This window comes from Macaca fascicularis, chromosome 19, assembly GCF_037993035.2.
Source record: "Macaca fascicularis isolate 582-1 chromosome 19, T2T-MFA8v1.1".
Classification (NCBI taxonomy): Eukaryota; Metazoa; Chordata; class Mammalia; order Primates; family Cercopithecidae; genus Macaca; species Macaca fascicularis.
The window spans coordinates 52,086,743-52,104,914 of record NC_088393.1 but is presented as its reverse complement, the minus strand read 5'-3'; the positions used below and the strand labels follow the sequence as shown (position 1 = coordinate 52,104,914).

Genomic DNA, 18,172 nt, shown 5'->3' with positions numbered 1-18,172 from the left:
GAGTTAATTTTTAGGTATAGCGTGAAGAGTGGATCTAACTTCATTATGTTGCATATGTATATATAGTTGCCCAGCACTGTTTGCTAAAGAGACTATGCTTTCTCCATTAAGCCATCTTGGATCTTTCTTGAAAATCAAGTTACTTTAGATGTATGGGTTTCTTTATGGACTCTCAATTCTATTCCATTACTATAGCTTGGTAGTAAGTTTCGAAATGGGGAAGTGGGAGCCACCCATCGTGTTCCTTTAAAAAAAAAAAAAAAAAGATGTCTATTTGCATCCATTGCAATTACATATGAATTTATTTCTGCAAAAAAAGACTGTTTGGATTTTGATAGTGATTGCAGTAAAACTGTAGATTGGTTTGGATAGTATTGTCATCATAAAAACGTGAAGTTTCCAATCCATGAATGCCTAGATAATAAGTGAATTCAGCATGATCACAGGATACATTATCAGCATACCAAAATTAATTTATATATATTATACTAGCAATGAACAAATGGAAATCAAAGTTCTTACCTAGATGGAAGTTCAACAAAAGATGTACAAGGGTTGTAAGATGAAAATTACAACACACTGATGAAGAAAATCCAACAATATTAAATGAATGGAGAGATATTCCATGTTTGAGGATCATGGGACTCAATACAGCAAAAATGTTCATTCTCCCCAAATTGATACACAGGGTTAAAATAATTACTATCAAAATCACAGCAAGATATTCTGTAGATATAAAACTATTCTAAAATTTATATGGAAAGGCAAAGGAACTAGAATATGAGTATGGTTAGGGTTGTCTTCACAGTTGAAAATCTTTCATTTCCGGAGACATTATAGGGGAGACACTCTGTAAAAAGCTGGTCTCAAACTCCTAGATTCAAGTGATCCTTCTGCCTCAGCCTCCCAAAGTGACAGAATTAAAAGTGTGAGCCACCATGCCTGGCCACTTACAAGAGACTTACAAAAGTGAGTCACTAAATGATTAAAGTAAAAATCAACAAATTTCCTTGAAAAATGCCCTGTATAAATGTGATTATTGTATTTTCGGCTTCGGTTTGATTTTACATCACCATCAAAATCAAGGAGCACATAAAAGAAAGCAAGTTTGTTTACTTTTATTTTTATTTTTATTTTTTGAGACGGAGTCTCGCTCTGTCGCCCAGGGTGGAGTGCAGTGGCGCAACCTCAGCTCACTGCAACCTCCACCTCCCTGGTTCAAGCAATTACCTTGTCTCCGCCTCCTGAGTAGCTGGGCTTATGGGCGCATGCCACCACCACACCCAGCTAAATTTTTTGTATTTTTAATAGAGACAGGGTTTCACCATGTTGGCCAGACTGGACTCAAATTCCTGATCTCAGGCAATCTGCCCACCTCAGCCTCCCGAAGTGCTGGGATTACAGGCATGAGCTACCAAGCCCGGCCGAAAGCAAGCTTATTATGCTCACTTTGGCACTGGAGAAGACCTCTCATAACCAGCAGACAATTTTCTCAAAAAACCTATGTGTAATGAATGTGGACAAGGATTCAGTGATGGCTCTAGAGTTGAAATTCATCACTAACTAGATTTAGGAGACAGCCCCAATATCTTTAATAAAATATATTGGGCTTTAACGATAGCTGAGTTTTTCCCATTCATGAGTTTTCATCTGTAAGCCCATCACCTTGTCAGTGTTGGAAACTTCAGAAATGTGGCGCACCTTCAGATGGATTGAAGTCTTCATGTTTATTAAGGAGTCCATGACAATGCTACATCTTTTACAGGTAATGAGTATGGTTAGGGTTGTCTTCACAGTTGAAAGCCTTTCATTTAACCAGAGACATTACAGGGGAGACACTATAAAAAGTAAGTGCTTTAAATATTCCTGCTTATGTTATGTTCATCTTTATGCCAATATTTTTATGCTGTCCAATTCATCAGATTTTCTTTCTTGTTTAGTGATACTCCCCCCAAAAATACTAGCCTTCCCAAGTTAGTGGAAACAGTGTACTATTTTGTTGACAGAAACTAAAGAAGATCAGTCAGGGGTGGTGGTCCATGCCTATAGTCCCAGCTTCTCAGGGGGTTAAAGCAAGAGGATCACTTAGTCCCAGGAGTTCGAGGCTACAGGGCACTGTAAATGCATCTGTGAATAAACAATCCAGCCTGGGCAACACAGAGAGACTTCATCTCAAAAACAAAACAAAACAAAACAAAATGCTGGGTGCAGTGGCTTATGCCTGTAATGCCAGCACTTTGGGAGGCTCAGGAGGGAGAGTCACTTGAGCCCAGGAGTTTGAGACTAATTTGGGCAACATAGTGAGACCCCATCTCTACAACAAAAATTTAGCCAGGCGTGTTGTTGCATGCCTATAGTCCCAGCTTTTGAGGGGCTGAGGCAGAAGCATTTCTTGAGCCTGGGAGGTCAATGCTGCAGGGAGCCCTGATCATTCCACTGCATGCTAGTCTGGGTGACAGAGCAAGACTGTCTCAAAAGAAAAAAAAAAAAGCCAAGTCTTGCCTAATAATGGTCAGAGTTTATAGAGGTAAAACCAGTTTGAAATAGTTTTTGGAAGTATCTACTAAAATTAACATATTCATACCTTATAACTCTTTGCTGTCACATACATCATATTATTAAGGTTCCTCTACAGAATAGGCACTGAATTTGAAGATGTGAGCCCTGACTGAAGTATGTACCACACTCTCCACACATCCATGGTGTTTCTCCAGTGTAGATCCTCTTATGCATATTAAGATTCATGTGATCCAGCAATCCCACTATTAGCTGTATATCCAAAGGAAAGGAAATTCGTGTGTTGAACTCCTATCTGTACTCCTATATTTATTATAGTACTATTTGCAATAGCTAACGTATGGAACAATTCTAAATATTCATCAACAGAAAATGGTAAAGAAAATGTGGCATACATACACAAAGGTACACTATTTAACCATAAAAAATAATAAAATGCTGTCATTTATGGCAAGGTAAAGATAAGCTTTGGAGAACATGAAGTTGAGTGATGTAAATTCAGGCCCAGAAAGACAAATACTACAGGTTATCACACATATGTGGAAGTCTGGGCAACAGAGCAAGACTATTCTCAAAAATCACAGAAGCAGCATAGCATTGGCCAGGCACGGTGGCTCATGCCTGTAATCCCAGCACTTTGGGAGGCCAAGGCAGGTAGACCATTTGAGGTTGGGAGTTCAAGACTAGCCTGGCCAACGTGGTGAAACCCAGTCTCTACTAAAAATACAAAAATTAGGCTGGGCATGGTGGCTCACGCCTGTAATCCCAGCACTTTGGGAGGCTGAGGTGGGGGGATCACCTGAAGTCAGGAGTTCGAGACCAGCTTGGCCAATATGGCAAAAACTCATTCCCTACTAAAAATACAAAAATTAACCGATTGTGGTGGTGGCCACCTGTAGTCCCAGCTACTTGGGAGGCCAAGGCAGGGAGAATCATTTGAACATGGGAGGCAGAGGTTGCAGTGAGCCGAGATCATGCCATTACACTCCAGACTGGGCGACGGAGTGATACTCCATCTCAAAAAAAAAAAAAAAAAAGTACCAAAATTAGCTGGGCATGGTGGTGCATGCCTGTAATCCCAGCTACTCAGGAGGTTTAGGCAGGAGAATCACTTGAACCCAGGAGGTGGAGACTGCAGTGAGCCAGGATCATGCCACTACATTCAAGCCTGGGCAACAGAGCAAGACTCTGTTCTCAAAAAAAAAAAGTAAATAAAAATAAAAAAGGAGAAGCAGTGTGGCACAGCAATTACTAGAAGGGAAAAGTAGGAGGGGGGTGGATGATGAAAGATTGGTTAACAGATAAAAAAGTACAGTAAGATGAAAGGAACAAGTTCTAGTGCTCCACAGCACTAAAGGTGACTATAATTAATAATAATTTATTTTCAAATAACTAGAACAGTTTTTGAAGGTTCAAAACACAAAGAAATGATAAATGATCAACACAAATAAATGATAAATGAGGTGATGGATATGCTAATAACACTGATTTGATCATTACACATTGTATACATGTATTGAAATATCATGCTGTAACCCATAAATATGGACAATAATTATATGTCATTTAAAAATAATGATAAAATCATATCGAGATTCAAGCGCCTCTTGTAGCGCTTCCCACAGTCCTCACATTTAGATGTTTTTTCTCCACTGTGGTCTCTTTGTTGGTCTTGAAGGCATGAACTGTGCACAATACTCTTCCCACAGTCCTCACATTGAAGTACTTTTTCTCTACTGTGGAGTCTCTGATGGGTTAGATGAGTTGAGGCCCATCTGAAGCCCTTTCCACACTCCTCACATTTGTAAGGCTTTTCTCCAGTGTGAATTCTTTGATGGAAACGAAGTTTTGAATTCTCAGTAAACCTCTTCCCACACTCTTCACATTTGAATGGTTTCTCTCCAGTATGGAGTCTCTTATGTCTCAAAATACCTGAGGCCCACCTGAAGCTCTTTCCACATTCCTTACAATTATAAGGTCTCTCTCCCGTGTGGACCCTCTGGTGCGAGTCAAGATTAAACTTACTAATGTAGCCCTTCCCACACTTCTGACATTTATACAGTTTTTCTCCTCTGTGGGCTGTCTGATGAGAATGGCCCCGTGAATTCATATGAAATCTCTTCCCACATCCATCGCACTTGAATGTTGCTTCTCCACTGTGGATCCGCTGATGTCTCGAAAGACGTGAGGACCACCTGAAGCTCTTCCCACATATGTTACAGTTATATGGTTTGTCTCCTGTATGGTCCATCTGATGCTTACAGAGATCTTGCCTACAAGTGAAGCTCCTTCCACATTCTTCACATTTGTATAGCTTCTCTGCTGTGTGGTCCCTGCAATGACCATTAAGTGCTGATCTCTGACCAAAGCTATTACTGCAGGTATCACATCTGAATGATTTCTCTTGCATGTGGACCATGGAATGCCTATTAAGATTTGATCTACTATGGAAGCTCTTACCACATATATAACATTTGAATGGCTTCTCCCCAGTATGGATTCTTTGATGTTCCCGAAGCTGGGAATTGTGAATGAAGGCCTTCCCACATTCCTCACAAATATGAGGTTTTTCTCCCGTGTGTAATTTGCAATGAACAGACATTCCTGATCTACGGCTGAAACTTTTCCCACACTGCTCACATTTGAATGGTTTCTCTCCAGTGTGGATTCTCTGATGAGTTTGCAGTTGTGAGTTCTGACTAAATTCCTTACTACACACATCACACTTATAGAGTTTCTTTCCCATGTGAACTTTCTGATGAAGAGCTGAGCTGTAACAGAAGCTCTTCCTGTACTCATTACATGTATGGGACATCTTTCCTGAGTGCAATTGTTGATGAAGATCAAGGATGGAGACATCACTGAAGAATTTTTTACACTTCCCATCCTCGGAAGGTGTCTGTCCTATGTGAATTATAGATAGTCCTGCATCAACCTGGGAGGGGACGTCACCTTGTGTGGAGAACTGAGAGCTACTTATCATGGAGTCTTGAGGCCTAGTTAACTCACTTGCAGTTTGTTCCCAGACTTGCTGGCAAGACCACTCTTCATGTGGTCCTGTTTCTGGAACAGACTCCAACTCAGTTTGGATCTTGCCTCCTATAAGGACACAGAATTAAGAGGTGTGGGTAAGTGAAGCCTTTGTTCAGTGTTTTCAGGATTTCACTTAGGACATGGCCTGAAACTTTACTGAATACAAGGAAGGCACAGTTTGTGTTTTCCAAGTGCACCACGGTCTCTTGTCACGAAACCAGTTTGAACTACATAATGTCTCATAGGTGGTAGAAAGACTTAATTTAAAATAGTAATATAATACAGTTAACTTGTTACTATTTCTACCAATTTCCTAGTTAGTCTAAAATCTTGCATGGTATATTATGTAACTACTAAATTATATATGTGATGAATCAGAAGGAACTTTAAGGGTAGGAAGACTTCAAGATGGCTGACTAAAGACACACAGAGCTTGCCTCCTCCACAAAGAGCCAAAATAATGAGTAGTGCTCACTTCAGCAGCGCATATGGTAAAACTGGAATGAACAGCCTCTGCGCAAGGCTGATATGCAAATTCATGAAGTGTTCTATATATTTTATTAGTAAAAAATTTAAAAAGCAAATAGATAATCATACATCAAATAGCATCTAAGAGGGATCATTGGAATTCAGCAGAGAAGTGACAAGAAACACCCAAAGCACAAAAGGAGAGCGAAGGGAGGTAGCCCTTCTAGACGTGATCACCTGAAAGCCCGGAAAGGCTCCTCAGTGCTGGGAAAGGGTAAGTGAGAGGGCCCTAGTGGTTTACATTTCCACTGTGGACTCCAGCAGTCAGCCATGAGAGACGCCCTCGACCCCTGCGGGCCCTGAGACTAGTGTAGGGGGCTACCTGGAGTCCATGCAAGGGCACTGCTTCAGAGAAGGCGCTCATGATGGGTTCCACACACTTCCTGAGACTCAAGCAGTTATGGCACAGCGCTATTTTGAGAGCCGCACCCCCACCAGACTGCATCTTGCCCTGGGGCCCAACAGCCCTTGCATCTCCAAATCCCTGGAGCCCCATCAACATGTCCCCACAGCCACCCGGAGGGTTGCAATAGTGCAATGCCTGTTAGACCCAGCAGTACGGCAGAGTCCCCAGCAATCTAGGCCACATAGTGTCCTATTCTCTGGCGAATGGGCAGTGCAGCACACCAGGGAGTCTGCCCCCAATACAGTACAAAAGGACCCAAAGTGTGCACTCACCAGAGCTTGAAAGCTGCCTGTCTGGGGCTGCTGCCTCTAACAGCAATGCTCCCTTACCCCCAGCAGCAGGGCCACTGTACACTTACATGTGTTCTCACTCTGAGGAAAGGCTCTCCGCACACTCTGCCACTGCCACCCAAGCACACCTCCTAAAGGCTTGGGGAACCCCTTGCACTGCCCACCACAACCTGTGCCCGTGCACAGGACAAGCCCACTTCACTTGGTGCCACCCATCTCAGTGCCAAAGCATGACACAGAGGGACCTGGGGATTGCTCCACCCTGTGTTGCCTCAGGCACACGTGTGCACAAACAGGAGACCTGACAAAGACCCAGCTTGTGTGCTGGCAGTGCTGGAGCATGCCATCCGGGGGCCTAGGGATCACGCCGCCTCTTCCACCACAGCCTACATCTGCCCGCGCCACTGAAAGGCCTGAGGACAGGCTCACCTGGCCTGGCGTCATGCCTCCACTACCCAAGCATACCACTTGGGACTACTGAGATCACCCTGCCATGTTGGTTGCCCCAGGCATGAGCATGTACCATGGAGGGAGCCTTACAACAGACCCAGAACCCTGCCGCAGGTGCCCAAGCCTGCTGTCCGGAGGCCTAAGGATTTCCCTGCCCTGATCACCACCACTGGCATCTGTGCACTCCTCCTAGTGACCTGAGGAAAGGTCCTACAAACCTGCTACCACCACCACCGCTGATACTCACCTGCACACACCATGGGGGGCCTCAGGACTGGCCCACCCAGCCCATCACCACTACCTCTAACACCAGTGCACACAGCCTGGAAACCTGAGGGTTATCCTGCCACCATTGTTGGGTACTGTGCTCAGTACCTGGGTGCCAGGATCATTTGCAATGCAGACCTCAGCACCCCACCATATACCTAGGTAAGAAACCTGCACATGTACCTCCTGAATCTTAAAATAAAAATTGAACAGCTGAAAGTCCTCCTCTTAAGACATTCTATCCCAGTGGGTAGAGATGACAGCTAAATAGAAATATATAAGACACAGTATAAGACAACACCAGAAGGGTAAAGATGGGATGGTATTCCATTCTACTTTTTTCTTCCTTTCTTCCTTTCTCTCTTCCCTCTCTCTTTCTCTCCCCTACCCCTCTCTCTCCCTCCCTCCCTCCCTCCGTCCCTCTCTCTCTCTCTCTTTCTTTCTTTCTTTCTTGAGACACAGTCTCACTCTGTCACCCAGGCTAGAGCGTAGTGGCACAATCCCAGCTCACTGCAACCTCTGCCTCCTGGGTTCAAGTGATTGTTATGCCTCAGTCACCCGAGTAGCTGGGATTACAGGACTGTGCTACCACATCCAGCTAATTTTTGTATTTTTAGTAGAGTCAGGGTTTCGTCATGCTTGCCAGGCTGGTCTCAAACTCCTGATCTCATGCTATCTGCCTGCCTCAGCCTCCCAAAGTGCTGAGATTACAGGCGTGAGCCACCACACCCGGCTGGTATTTTAAATAGAGTGGTCAGAGAAGGCCTCTCTCATGATATTAAAACTGAACAGAGACCAGAATAAAGGAAGGGTCAGAAGGTTTTGAGGTGAAAGATTATTCCAATTAGAAAGAAGAGCATATATAAACTCTAAGACAGAAGCTTCTGTAGTAGACAGAACGATGGTCCTTGAAAGATGTCCACATCCAATTCCCAGGACCTATGAACCTGTTACGTTATACAGCAAGAGATTAAGGCTGCAGATGCAATTAAGATCACTAGTCAGCTAAACAGAGAGTAGGAAGATCATTCTAGATTATGCAGGAGTGACCGATCCAATCACAAGGGACCTAAAAGGTGGAAAACAGAGGCTTAAGAAGGGTGGTGGTAGGCCGGGCGCGGTGGCTCAAGCCTGTAATCCCAGCACTTTGGGAGGCCGAGACGGGCGGATCACGAGGTCAGGAGATCGAGACCATCCTGGCTAACATGGTGAAACCCCGTCTCTACTAAAAATACAAAAACTTAGCCGGGCGAGGTGGCAGGCGCCTGTAGTCCCAGCTACTCGGGAGGCTGAGGCAGGAGAATGGCGTGAACCCGGGAGGCGGAGCTTGCAGTGAGCTGAGATCCGGCCACTGTACTCCAGCCTGGGTGATAAAGCGAGACTCCGTCTCAAAAAAAAAAAAAAAAAAAGAAAAAAAAAAAAAAAAAAGAAGGGTGGTGGCATGACTATGGAAGAATGGTCGGGGATGCAATGTAGCTGCTTTTGAAGATGGAGGAAGGGAAACAAAAGCCAAGGAGTGTGGACAGCACCTACGGATTGGTAAACTAAAGTGAAGGCTTCACTCCAAGAACATCTAGTCAGGAACAAAGCCCTAGGGACACCCTGATTTTTGTCCAGTGAGATGTGTGAGACTTCAGGTCTGAAGAACAGAAGGATAATTGTTGTTTAATCTGCTAAGTGTGTGGTCACTGGGTACCAGCAACAGGCGATACAGTGTCTGTGGCAGGATGGAGAAACAGCAGGGAATATAACTTGGCTGGAAAATGAAGATGTAGTCAGGGAGGCAGTGGGGGATGAAGAGCAGATCCAGGGTCTCTAAAAGTCACTTAAAGCAGTTGTAACGTTAATACAAATAAGAAGCCACAAAGGCTTTTAAGCTGAGGAATGGCAATCTGACTTATGTTTCCTAAGGATCACTTTGGCTGCTATGAGGAAAACAGATGTCAGGGTGGGAAGAGGGGTTGGGGGAGCAGGACAACCAGCAGGAAGGAGGTTGTAAGAATCCAGGAAACAGGTTTGGCCATTTACGCCAGGGCAATGGAGTTGGGTAATGGACAGAAGTAAAACAGATGGGAGGGTCGCATACGAGGATTCATGGTTGCTTAGTTCTTACCTGAATTCCCTTCTTTTTGAGTTGCTGTCTCCATGATCCAAAACTTTTCTTCTCTTTGGAAGTGAAAAGTATCTTGGTAGGAAAGTTGATGCCCTGTGAACAAAGTCAGATGCTTAATCCCAATACATCTTAGGTAAAATTTACTAGAAATTTAGGTTCTCACTGCACACTCAAACTTGAAAACTGATACGGTTTGGCTGTGTCCCCACCCAAATCTCACCTTGAATTGTATTTCCCATAATCCCCACATGTCATAACAGGGACCTGGTGGGATGTAGCTGAATCATAGGGGCCGTTTCCTTCATGGTGTTCTCATGAGAGTGGGTGAGTTCTCATGAGATCTGATGGTTTTCTAAGGGGCCTTTCCCCCTTTGCTCGGCACTTCTTCCTGCTGCACTGTGAAAAAGGTGCCTTTCTTCCCCTTGGCTTTCCACCATGACTGTAAGTTTCCTGAGGCCTCCCCAGCCATGCGGAACTGTGAGTCAATGAAACGTCTTTTCTTTTTTTATTTTATTTTATTTTATTTATTTATTTATTTATTTATTTATTTATTTTTGAGATGGAGTCTCGTTCTGTCACCCAGGCTGGAGTGCAGTGGTGCTATCCCAGCTCACTGCAACCTCCGCCTCCTGGGTCCAAGCTATTCTTCTGCCTTAGCCTCCTGAGTAGCTGGGATTACAGGCAAGTGCCACCATACCCGGCTAATTTTTGTATTTTTAGTAGAGATGGGGTTTCATCATATTGGCCAGGCTGGTCTCGAACTCCTGACCTAGTGATCCACCCGCCTCAGCCTCCCAAAGTGCTGGGATTACAGGCGTGAGCCACCGCACCCAGCCTATCTTTTCTTCATAAATTACCCAGTCTCTAGTATTTCTTCCTAGCAGTGTAAGAACAAACTAATACAAACACCCTAGGGTACAAAGCCATTCCTGGGGCCTGACATTCCATTACAGAGGGTGCCTGTGCTCACCCACTGAGAGCAGGTTCCTGAAGTTCTCCAGCATCACATCTCGATACAGCTTCTTCTGGGCAGGGTCCAGCAGCCCCAGCTCCTCCTCAGTGAACACCACAGCTATATCCTTAAAGGTTACTGCCTCCTATAACATCAAACATATATAATCCCAATGTCATGACCAGTGATTCTTGGGAGAGGGGTGGCACTGAGCAGGTGAAGGGGATGAGTGAGAAGTTGCTGTGGATCTTGAGAGATGTAGGTCAACTTACAGATTTCCCATTCATTCTGTCTGTATCCTGGCAATGACACACACTGATTTTCCGGAGCTCCACCAGAAGTCCAATGATGAAAAAGTCCTATAGGTTTACTTTGTGCACTTACTGAGTCTCCTTGTAAGTAACCCTCTAGGACTCAAAATGCAGCATCCTGGGCTACGCATATATAGGTTTCAATGAATCATGCCAGTTGCCCCAGTAACATTTAGCAATTCAGTCCCAACTTTGTTTGATAATGTCCATTGTTCTCTCTCGTACTTGAACCCTGGATATAATCATTTTTCTTTTTTTTTTTCCTAATTTTTATTTTTTGAGATGGAGTCTTGCTCTGTCGCCCAGACTGGAGTACAGTGGCACTATCCCAGCTCGCTGCAACCTCCGCCTCCTGGGTTCAAGCAATTCTCCTGCCTCAGCCTCTCGAATAGCTGGGATTACAGGCGCCCACCACCATGCCCGGCTAATTTTTGTATTTTTAGTAGAGACGGGGTTTCACCATGTTGGCCAGGCTGGTCATGAACTCCTGACCTTAGGCGATCTGCCCACCTCAGCCTCCCAAAGTGCTGGGATTACAGGCGTGAGCCACCGCACCCGGCCCATGTTTTTCAGTATCTGCCAAACTAACAAGTTTACGGTGACCTGTGTGGGACAGCTATGGAGTGGGTCCTCTGTATTCAAGACACAAACTACATATATTAATTGCAGCATTGAATGTCATGATCTAGAGCCAGTGTGCCTATGATCACACTGAGCGTGTGTGCTCCCTCACAAGGCTCAATCCCAAGGCTCTGTGCCTTTGCCTGCCCAGCCACGGGAACTTGGATAAGTTTTCCCGCGTGCATTTGTTTCCTTTCTGTATAAAGACTGTCACATCAATTTTCTCCAGGAATAAACAAGAGAATATAAATGGGGAAAGTCTCTGGCACAGACTAGGTATTTAATTAACATTAGTTGATTTTATTACCTTTTTTTCTTTTTTTTTTTGAGACGGAGTTTCGTTCTTGTTGCCCAGGCTGGAATGCAGTGGTGCAAACTCAGCTCATGGCAACCTCTGCCTCCCCGGTTCAAGCAATTCTCCTGCCTCAGCCTTCTGAGTGGCTGGGATTACAGGCATGCACCACTATGCCCAGCTAGTTTTGTATTTTTAGTAGAGACAGGGTTTATCCATGTTGGTCAGGCTGGTCTCAAACTCCCGACCTCAGATGATCTGCCCGCCTCGGCCCCCAAAAGTGCTAGGAAAAAAAAAGTGAGCCACCGCACCCAGCTGGTAATGTCCTTTATTCATATTTCTTTGGATTTTTTATTATAACTTTCATTACAGTTATCTATTTCATTTCATGTCGGTATAGTATTACAGGGAACTGATGATCTATCATTATCTATTCTAAATAATGAATATTTAATTTTATATCATTTTCATTATTACCAATCCTGCTAAGAAAATCATGTTATGTGGACTTTACTCTCCTGTCTGATTATTGAAAATAATTTTGGCCCAGTATGGTAGCTCATGCCTGTAATCTCAGTACTTTCAGAGGCTGAGACAAGCAAATCATTTGAGCTCTGGAGTTCGAGACCAGCCTTGGCAACATAGCAAAATTCTGTCTCTACAAAATATACAAAAATTAGCTAGGCATGGTGGCATGTGACTATAATCCCAGACACTTGGGAGGTTGAGACAGAAGAATCATTTGAACCCAGGAGGTGGAGGCTGCAGTGAGCCAAGATTGTGCCACTGCACTCCAGCCTGGGCAACAGAGCAAGACTCTGTTTCTAAAAAGAAATAACATAAAAAAATAAATTAATTAATTTAATTAAATAAAATAATTTCAAACCAGGTGCAGTGATTCACACCTGTAATCCCAGTGCTTTAAGAGGCTAAGGTGGGGGGATTGCTTGAATTCAAAAATTCAAGACCAGCCTAGGCAACACAGCAAGACACCATCTTTATAAATTTTAAAAACTAGCCAGTCATGGTGATACGTGCCTGTAATCCTAGCTACTTGGGAGGCTGAGGCAGGGAGATCTGGACCCCAGAGGTTCAAGGCTGCAGTGCGCTACACTTACATCACTGTACTCTATCCTAGGCAACAGAGCAAAATTCTGTCTCTAAAAGAATAAGAATAAACTAAAATAAAATAATTTCAAATGAAAATTACAGTGTCAAAAAATAAGAATGTTCAAAATTGTGATCATGTATGCCAGATCCCAATTTTTTGTCAAACTCCAAAATCTTTCAAGGGGATACGTTACCCTGGTTTTTCTTAAAATAGCCAAAGGCAGATTATCAAATTTCCTGTGATGTTGATACTCTTATTTGAGAATAATTCACCTTATTAATCCCATGTATTTGATTATAAATAATACTATCACCTTTTCAAACGTGTACTGGCCACTTCTATTTCTTCTCTAAAATTTACCAATTAATGGATTAATGTCCTTTATTCATATTCCTTTGATTTTTTTTCTCCATTTTGTACATAAGATTCTTATTTTGGAGTGTGTGTTTTTTAGATATCAAAGTGGTAAATATTTTCACCTTAGGCTGTTGTATTTCCTGGTAACACTCTGTAAGCCATCTTTGCCATTAGGAATGTAAAGATTTTCTATAATGAGTGTAGCAATCACTGTCCTTTGGTGCCTGGAGTACTAGGTGTACCTGAAGAGGTGACACAACAGGAAGAGAAGAGGTCCCCTGGGGAGAGGTCAGGGAGGAGCTATGTCACCAATGGTTGTCATCACTCAAGAGGGCACTCCAGACACCCATACCAGAAGGCACAGGTCCTTCAATGGAGAATCCTCTTTCTTCTCTCTCTCTTTCAATTTAGCAAAATAGCTAACATGCCAACCCTGGGTTTCCTCTCTGAACCTCAGCAGATTTCTCATATTTCACATATTTAAGAGGAAGATGAGGCTGAGAATTGCATCATCCAGCTGTTCTGAGGAACAAACAAAGGAACAGAACACAGTGACTAGAGAATCTTCTGATATCATGGACATTTGAAACTAAAGTTACCTATCATTTTGGTCAAACTCCTTAATACATAAAGGAATAAGAAAAGACCAGTAAATAAAATACACAATGCATGACTTAAGCATGGGGAAAACAAAAGCTAGCTCTTCCTATGTGAAAATCTCCAGAAATTCTTCTGTGAAGCCACAGTTACAGCCTGCTGTGCTGTGCCACATGTGGATATTTTATCTACCAAACAGCCAACATGGTACATGTCAAAAGTACCCTTTCAAAACTGAGCTCCTAGTGCCTGTGTATAAAGTAGTTAAAAAGAAACATTGGTGGGTGTGGTGGCTCACACCTGTAATCCCAGCACTTTGGGAGGCTGAGGCGGGCAGATCACTTGAGGCCAGGAGTTCGAGACCAGCCTGGCAAACATGGTGAAACCTCGTCTCTACTAAAAATACAAATATTAGCCAAGCATGGTGATAGGTGCCTGTAATCCCAGCTACTCAAGGGGCCGAGGCAGGAGAATTGCTTGAACCCAGGAGGTGGAGGTTGCAGTGAGCCGAGACTGCGCCACTGCACTGCAGCCTGGGTGACAAAGCAAGACTCCATCTCGAGGAAAAAAAAAAAAAAAAGGAGCATCAATGCAATGGAACATGATGCAACCATAAATAATGAACATTACATAATATTAAACAAAAAGAACACAGTTTAAATTAGATAAGTATCAATACAAATACAGTTATGAATATACATGAGGAATAGCATGAGAAAATAAAAACCCCTAATTAGTGAGAAGAGATGCAGTGAAATGGGAGAATTTCTACTCATAACACAAATAATGGTAAAGGTAAACAAAACCAAAAGCAAATGCAAATTGAACACGAAAGAAACAAGCAAGCACTTGGCACACAGCAGGTGCACAAATAACTGTTGTTCTCCTTGAGTCTTCCCAAGACTGAGAAAAACACGTGGCAATCTTAAGTAGCGAAACAGAATTTGAACAGCAAAAGAGACCAGACTTGCTCACCTTGAACATGGTCATTTTTCCTCCTCTGGGGAATTTGCAGAGTTCTCAGTTATGCAGTTCAAGGGAAGACAGAATTGTGCCTGGAACGTGCCATGGAAGGCAATAAAAGAGACATGAAGAGGTGGTCAGGGATGCCGCCCAACAACATGAACATGCATTGTGAATTAGCACTTGAATGTTCACAGCAGCATTATTCATAATAACCCCAAATTGCACACAACCAAAATGCCCTCCTACAGGTAAATGGACAGACAAATTGTGGCCTATCCATACAATGAAATCTTACTTGGAAATTTAAAAAAATGAAGTACTGACTCATGCTATAACATGCATGAACCCGGAAACATGTTAAACAAAAGACACAAAAAGTCACAAAAAGCCATGGATTGTATGATCGCATTTATGTGAAATGTTCAGAATAGGCAAATGTATAATAGAGAAAGTAGATTCGTGGTTGCTTCACATTTGAGGTAAGAATGAGGTTTAACTGTAAATAGGCACAAGGAGTCCAAACGTGAGATGAAAATGATCTAAACTGAATCGTGATGATGGTTATTCCACTTCACAAAATTCCTAAAAATCATTGAATTATATGCCTGAAATGGATGAAAGCTATATGTGAAATATATCTTGACAGAATTGGAAAAAATAATTGTTAATCTGCATGTCACTGAAATCAGTAAGAATGAATTCTAAGTCCATATCTATAGAATATTTATAGGTGAATAAAGGAATAAATAAATGGGGGAGAAATGGAAACTCATCTTTACAGTAGAATGTCCACTAATAATGTATCTCCCCATAAGAAACTTTATTATTTTCAAAATTTAAAAAAAGTAACTTCACAGTGGACAAATCTGAAAGACTTCATCTTGGCCAAGTGAACAAAAGTGAGATCACCAGTGAAGGTGAAGGGGTGGCCTGCCCCTCCACACCTGTGGGCGTTTCTCGTTAGCTAGAAGGAGAGACTTGAGAAAAGAAACGAGACAGAGAAAGTCTATACAGAGACAAAGTATAGAGAAAGAAAAAGTGGACCCAGGGGACTGGCGCTCAGCATACAGAGGACCCACACTGGCACCGGTCTCTGAGTTCCCTCAGTATTTATTGATCATTATCTTTACCATCTTAGAAAAAGGGAAGTGGCAGAATAATAGGATCATCTAGGGAGGTCAGCAGTAAGACATATGAATAAAGATCTCTGTGACATGAATAAGTTTAAGGAAAAGTGCTGTGCCTTGATATGCCTATACAAACATCTCCATAAACCTTTTTAGTGCATAAGGAGCAGCATTGTCCCTAGCACATCCCACCTTTTGCCCTAAGGCGGTCTCCTCCCATCTTAGTAAATAGAACATACAATCGGGTTTTACACTGAGATGTTCCATTGCCCAGGGATGGGTAGGAGACAGATGCTTTTCTCTATCTCAACTGCCAAGAGGCCTTCTTTCCTCTTATATTAATCCTCCTCAGCACAGACCCTTCACGGGTGTCAGGCTGGGGGACGATTAGGTCTTTCCCTTCCCACGAGGCCATTATTTCAGACTATCACATGGGGAGAAACCTTGAACAATACCTAGCTTTCCTAGGCAGAGGTCCCTGCGACCTTTGGCAGTGTACATGTCCCTGGGTACTTGAGATTAAGAGAAGGGTGATGACTTTTCACAAGCATACTGCCTTCAGGCGCTTGTTTAACAAAGCACACTCTGCACAGCCCAAAATCCGTTAAACCTTGAGTCACCACAGCACATGTCTCTTGCAAGGACAAAGTTGGGGGTAGGGTCACAGATTAACAGCATCTCAAATACAGAACCAAATGGAGTCTCTTATGTCTACTTCTTTCTATACAGACATAGTAACAGTCTGATCTCTCTCTCTTTTCCCCACAGAAGGGACAAACCAACATCATTTGGACACTGTTATGTTGCAATGAAAAGGACACCTCACTACTACTATGGTATCCCTACCAACCATGCATAATCTAAACCTAAACATGAAATTTATCAGATAAACCCCAAATGAATGTCTTTCTATGAAACAACTGCCTATACTCTTCAAAAAACCATGCATGTAAAAGACAAAGGCTGTGGAATCTTTCTAGATTAAAGAAAAGTATAGAAATGTGACAATAAAGACAATGCATAAAATTCAACTTTGAATGGGGCTGCAGGTAAAAAGTGGGATAGTTATAAGGACCAAAATTTAAAAACTGAACAAATTTAAATATGGAAGCTGCAGATTAGATAACAATGTTATGTAATATGGTATCCAACACTATCTAATAAATAACACTACAACTACTATTAGTCGCTTTTTAACAGATCTATCTGATATGTAATAGATAACAATATTATTTAATATAATATTTAATTATTTTTTTGCAACAGAGTCTCACTCTGTCATCCAGACCAGAGTGCAGGGGCGCCATCTCAGCTTACTGTAGCCTCTGCCTCCTGGGTTCAAATGATTCTCATGCATCAGCCTCCCTAATAGCTGGGATTACAGGCGCACGCCACCTCAAATTTTAAAAAAGTAACTTCACAGTGGACAAATCAGCTAATTTTTGTATTTTTAGTAGAGATGGGGTTTCTCAATGTTGGCCAGGCTGGTCTCAAACTCCTGGCCTTAAGTGATCCACTTGCCTCGGCCTCCCAAAGTACTGGGATTACAGCCACCATGCCTAGCTAGTATAATATCTAATAGTATCTAGCATGTTATGTGAAACCCTATAACCAGCCCTTCCTAAACACCTCTTACCAAGACACCCCACAATTATCTTGAAATGTGGGTTTCCTTGCTGCAGAAAGCTACAAGAAACTGTCTGGCTACAGGTATGTTCCTGGTGGTGTCTGGCTGAAGAGCAACAACAAAGCAAACAGGAAAAATGTAAACACGTGGCAAATTTGGGTAAAGAGTATATGAGAATTTCTAATACTATTTTTGCAACTTTTCTATAGGTTTCAAATGATATGAAAATAAAGTGTTAAAAACTTTTTTTTTTTTTTTTGAGAAGGGCGTTTCGCTCTTGTTGCCCAGGCTGGAGTATAATGGTGCGAGCTGAGCTCACCACAACCTCCACCTTCCGAGTTCAAGTGATTCTCCTGCCTCAGCCTCCCAAGTAGCTGGAATTACAGGCATGCACCACCATGCCTGGCTAATTTTGTATTTTCAGTAGAGATGGGGTTTCTCCATGTTGGTCAGGCTGCTCTCAAACTCCCGACCTCAGGTGATTCGCCCATCTCGGCCTCCCAAAGTGCTGGGATTGCAAGCGTGAGGCACCACGCCCGGCCAATATCAGGAAACATTTACAAAAAAATTAGATAACAATGAGATAAATTAGGATGAGCATGATATA

At 42.8% G+C, this 18,172-nt stretch overlaps 1 protein-coding gene across 4 annotated transcripts in view; it reads right to left on the bottom strand.

The window, feature by feature from the left end:
- Positions 1 to 2,474: 2,474 nt before the first annotated feature.
- LOC102117336 (uncharacterized) overlaps positions 2,475 to 18,172 on the bottom strand; it is a 68,285-nt gene continuing 52,587 nt past the window's right edge. For 2 of the 4 annotated variants that reach the window (XM_005589487.5, XM_045379293.3), the window contains exons 2-5: positions 14,821 to 14,900; positions 10,575 to 10,701; positions 9,605 to 9,697; positions 3,882 to 5,616 (exon numbers count right to left, since the gene is read on the bottom strand). In XM_005589487.5, coding sequence (XP_005589544.3) covers positions 4,073 to 5,616; positions 9,605 to 9,697; positions 10,575 to 10,701; positions 14,821 to 14,835 — 1,779 coding nt within the window. In that variant the 5' untranslated portion in view covers positions 14,836 to 14,900 and the 3' untranslated portion in view covers positions 3,882 to 4,072. Of the gene's footprint in view, positions 2,736 to 3,881; positions 5,617 to 9,604; positions 9,698 to 10,574; positions 10,702 to 14,820; positions 14,901 to 18,172 lie in introns of those variants that run through there. The other 2 variants (XM_074023834.1, XM_005589490.5) reach the window with 2 other exon arrangements.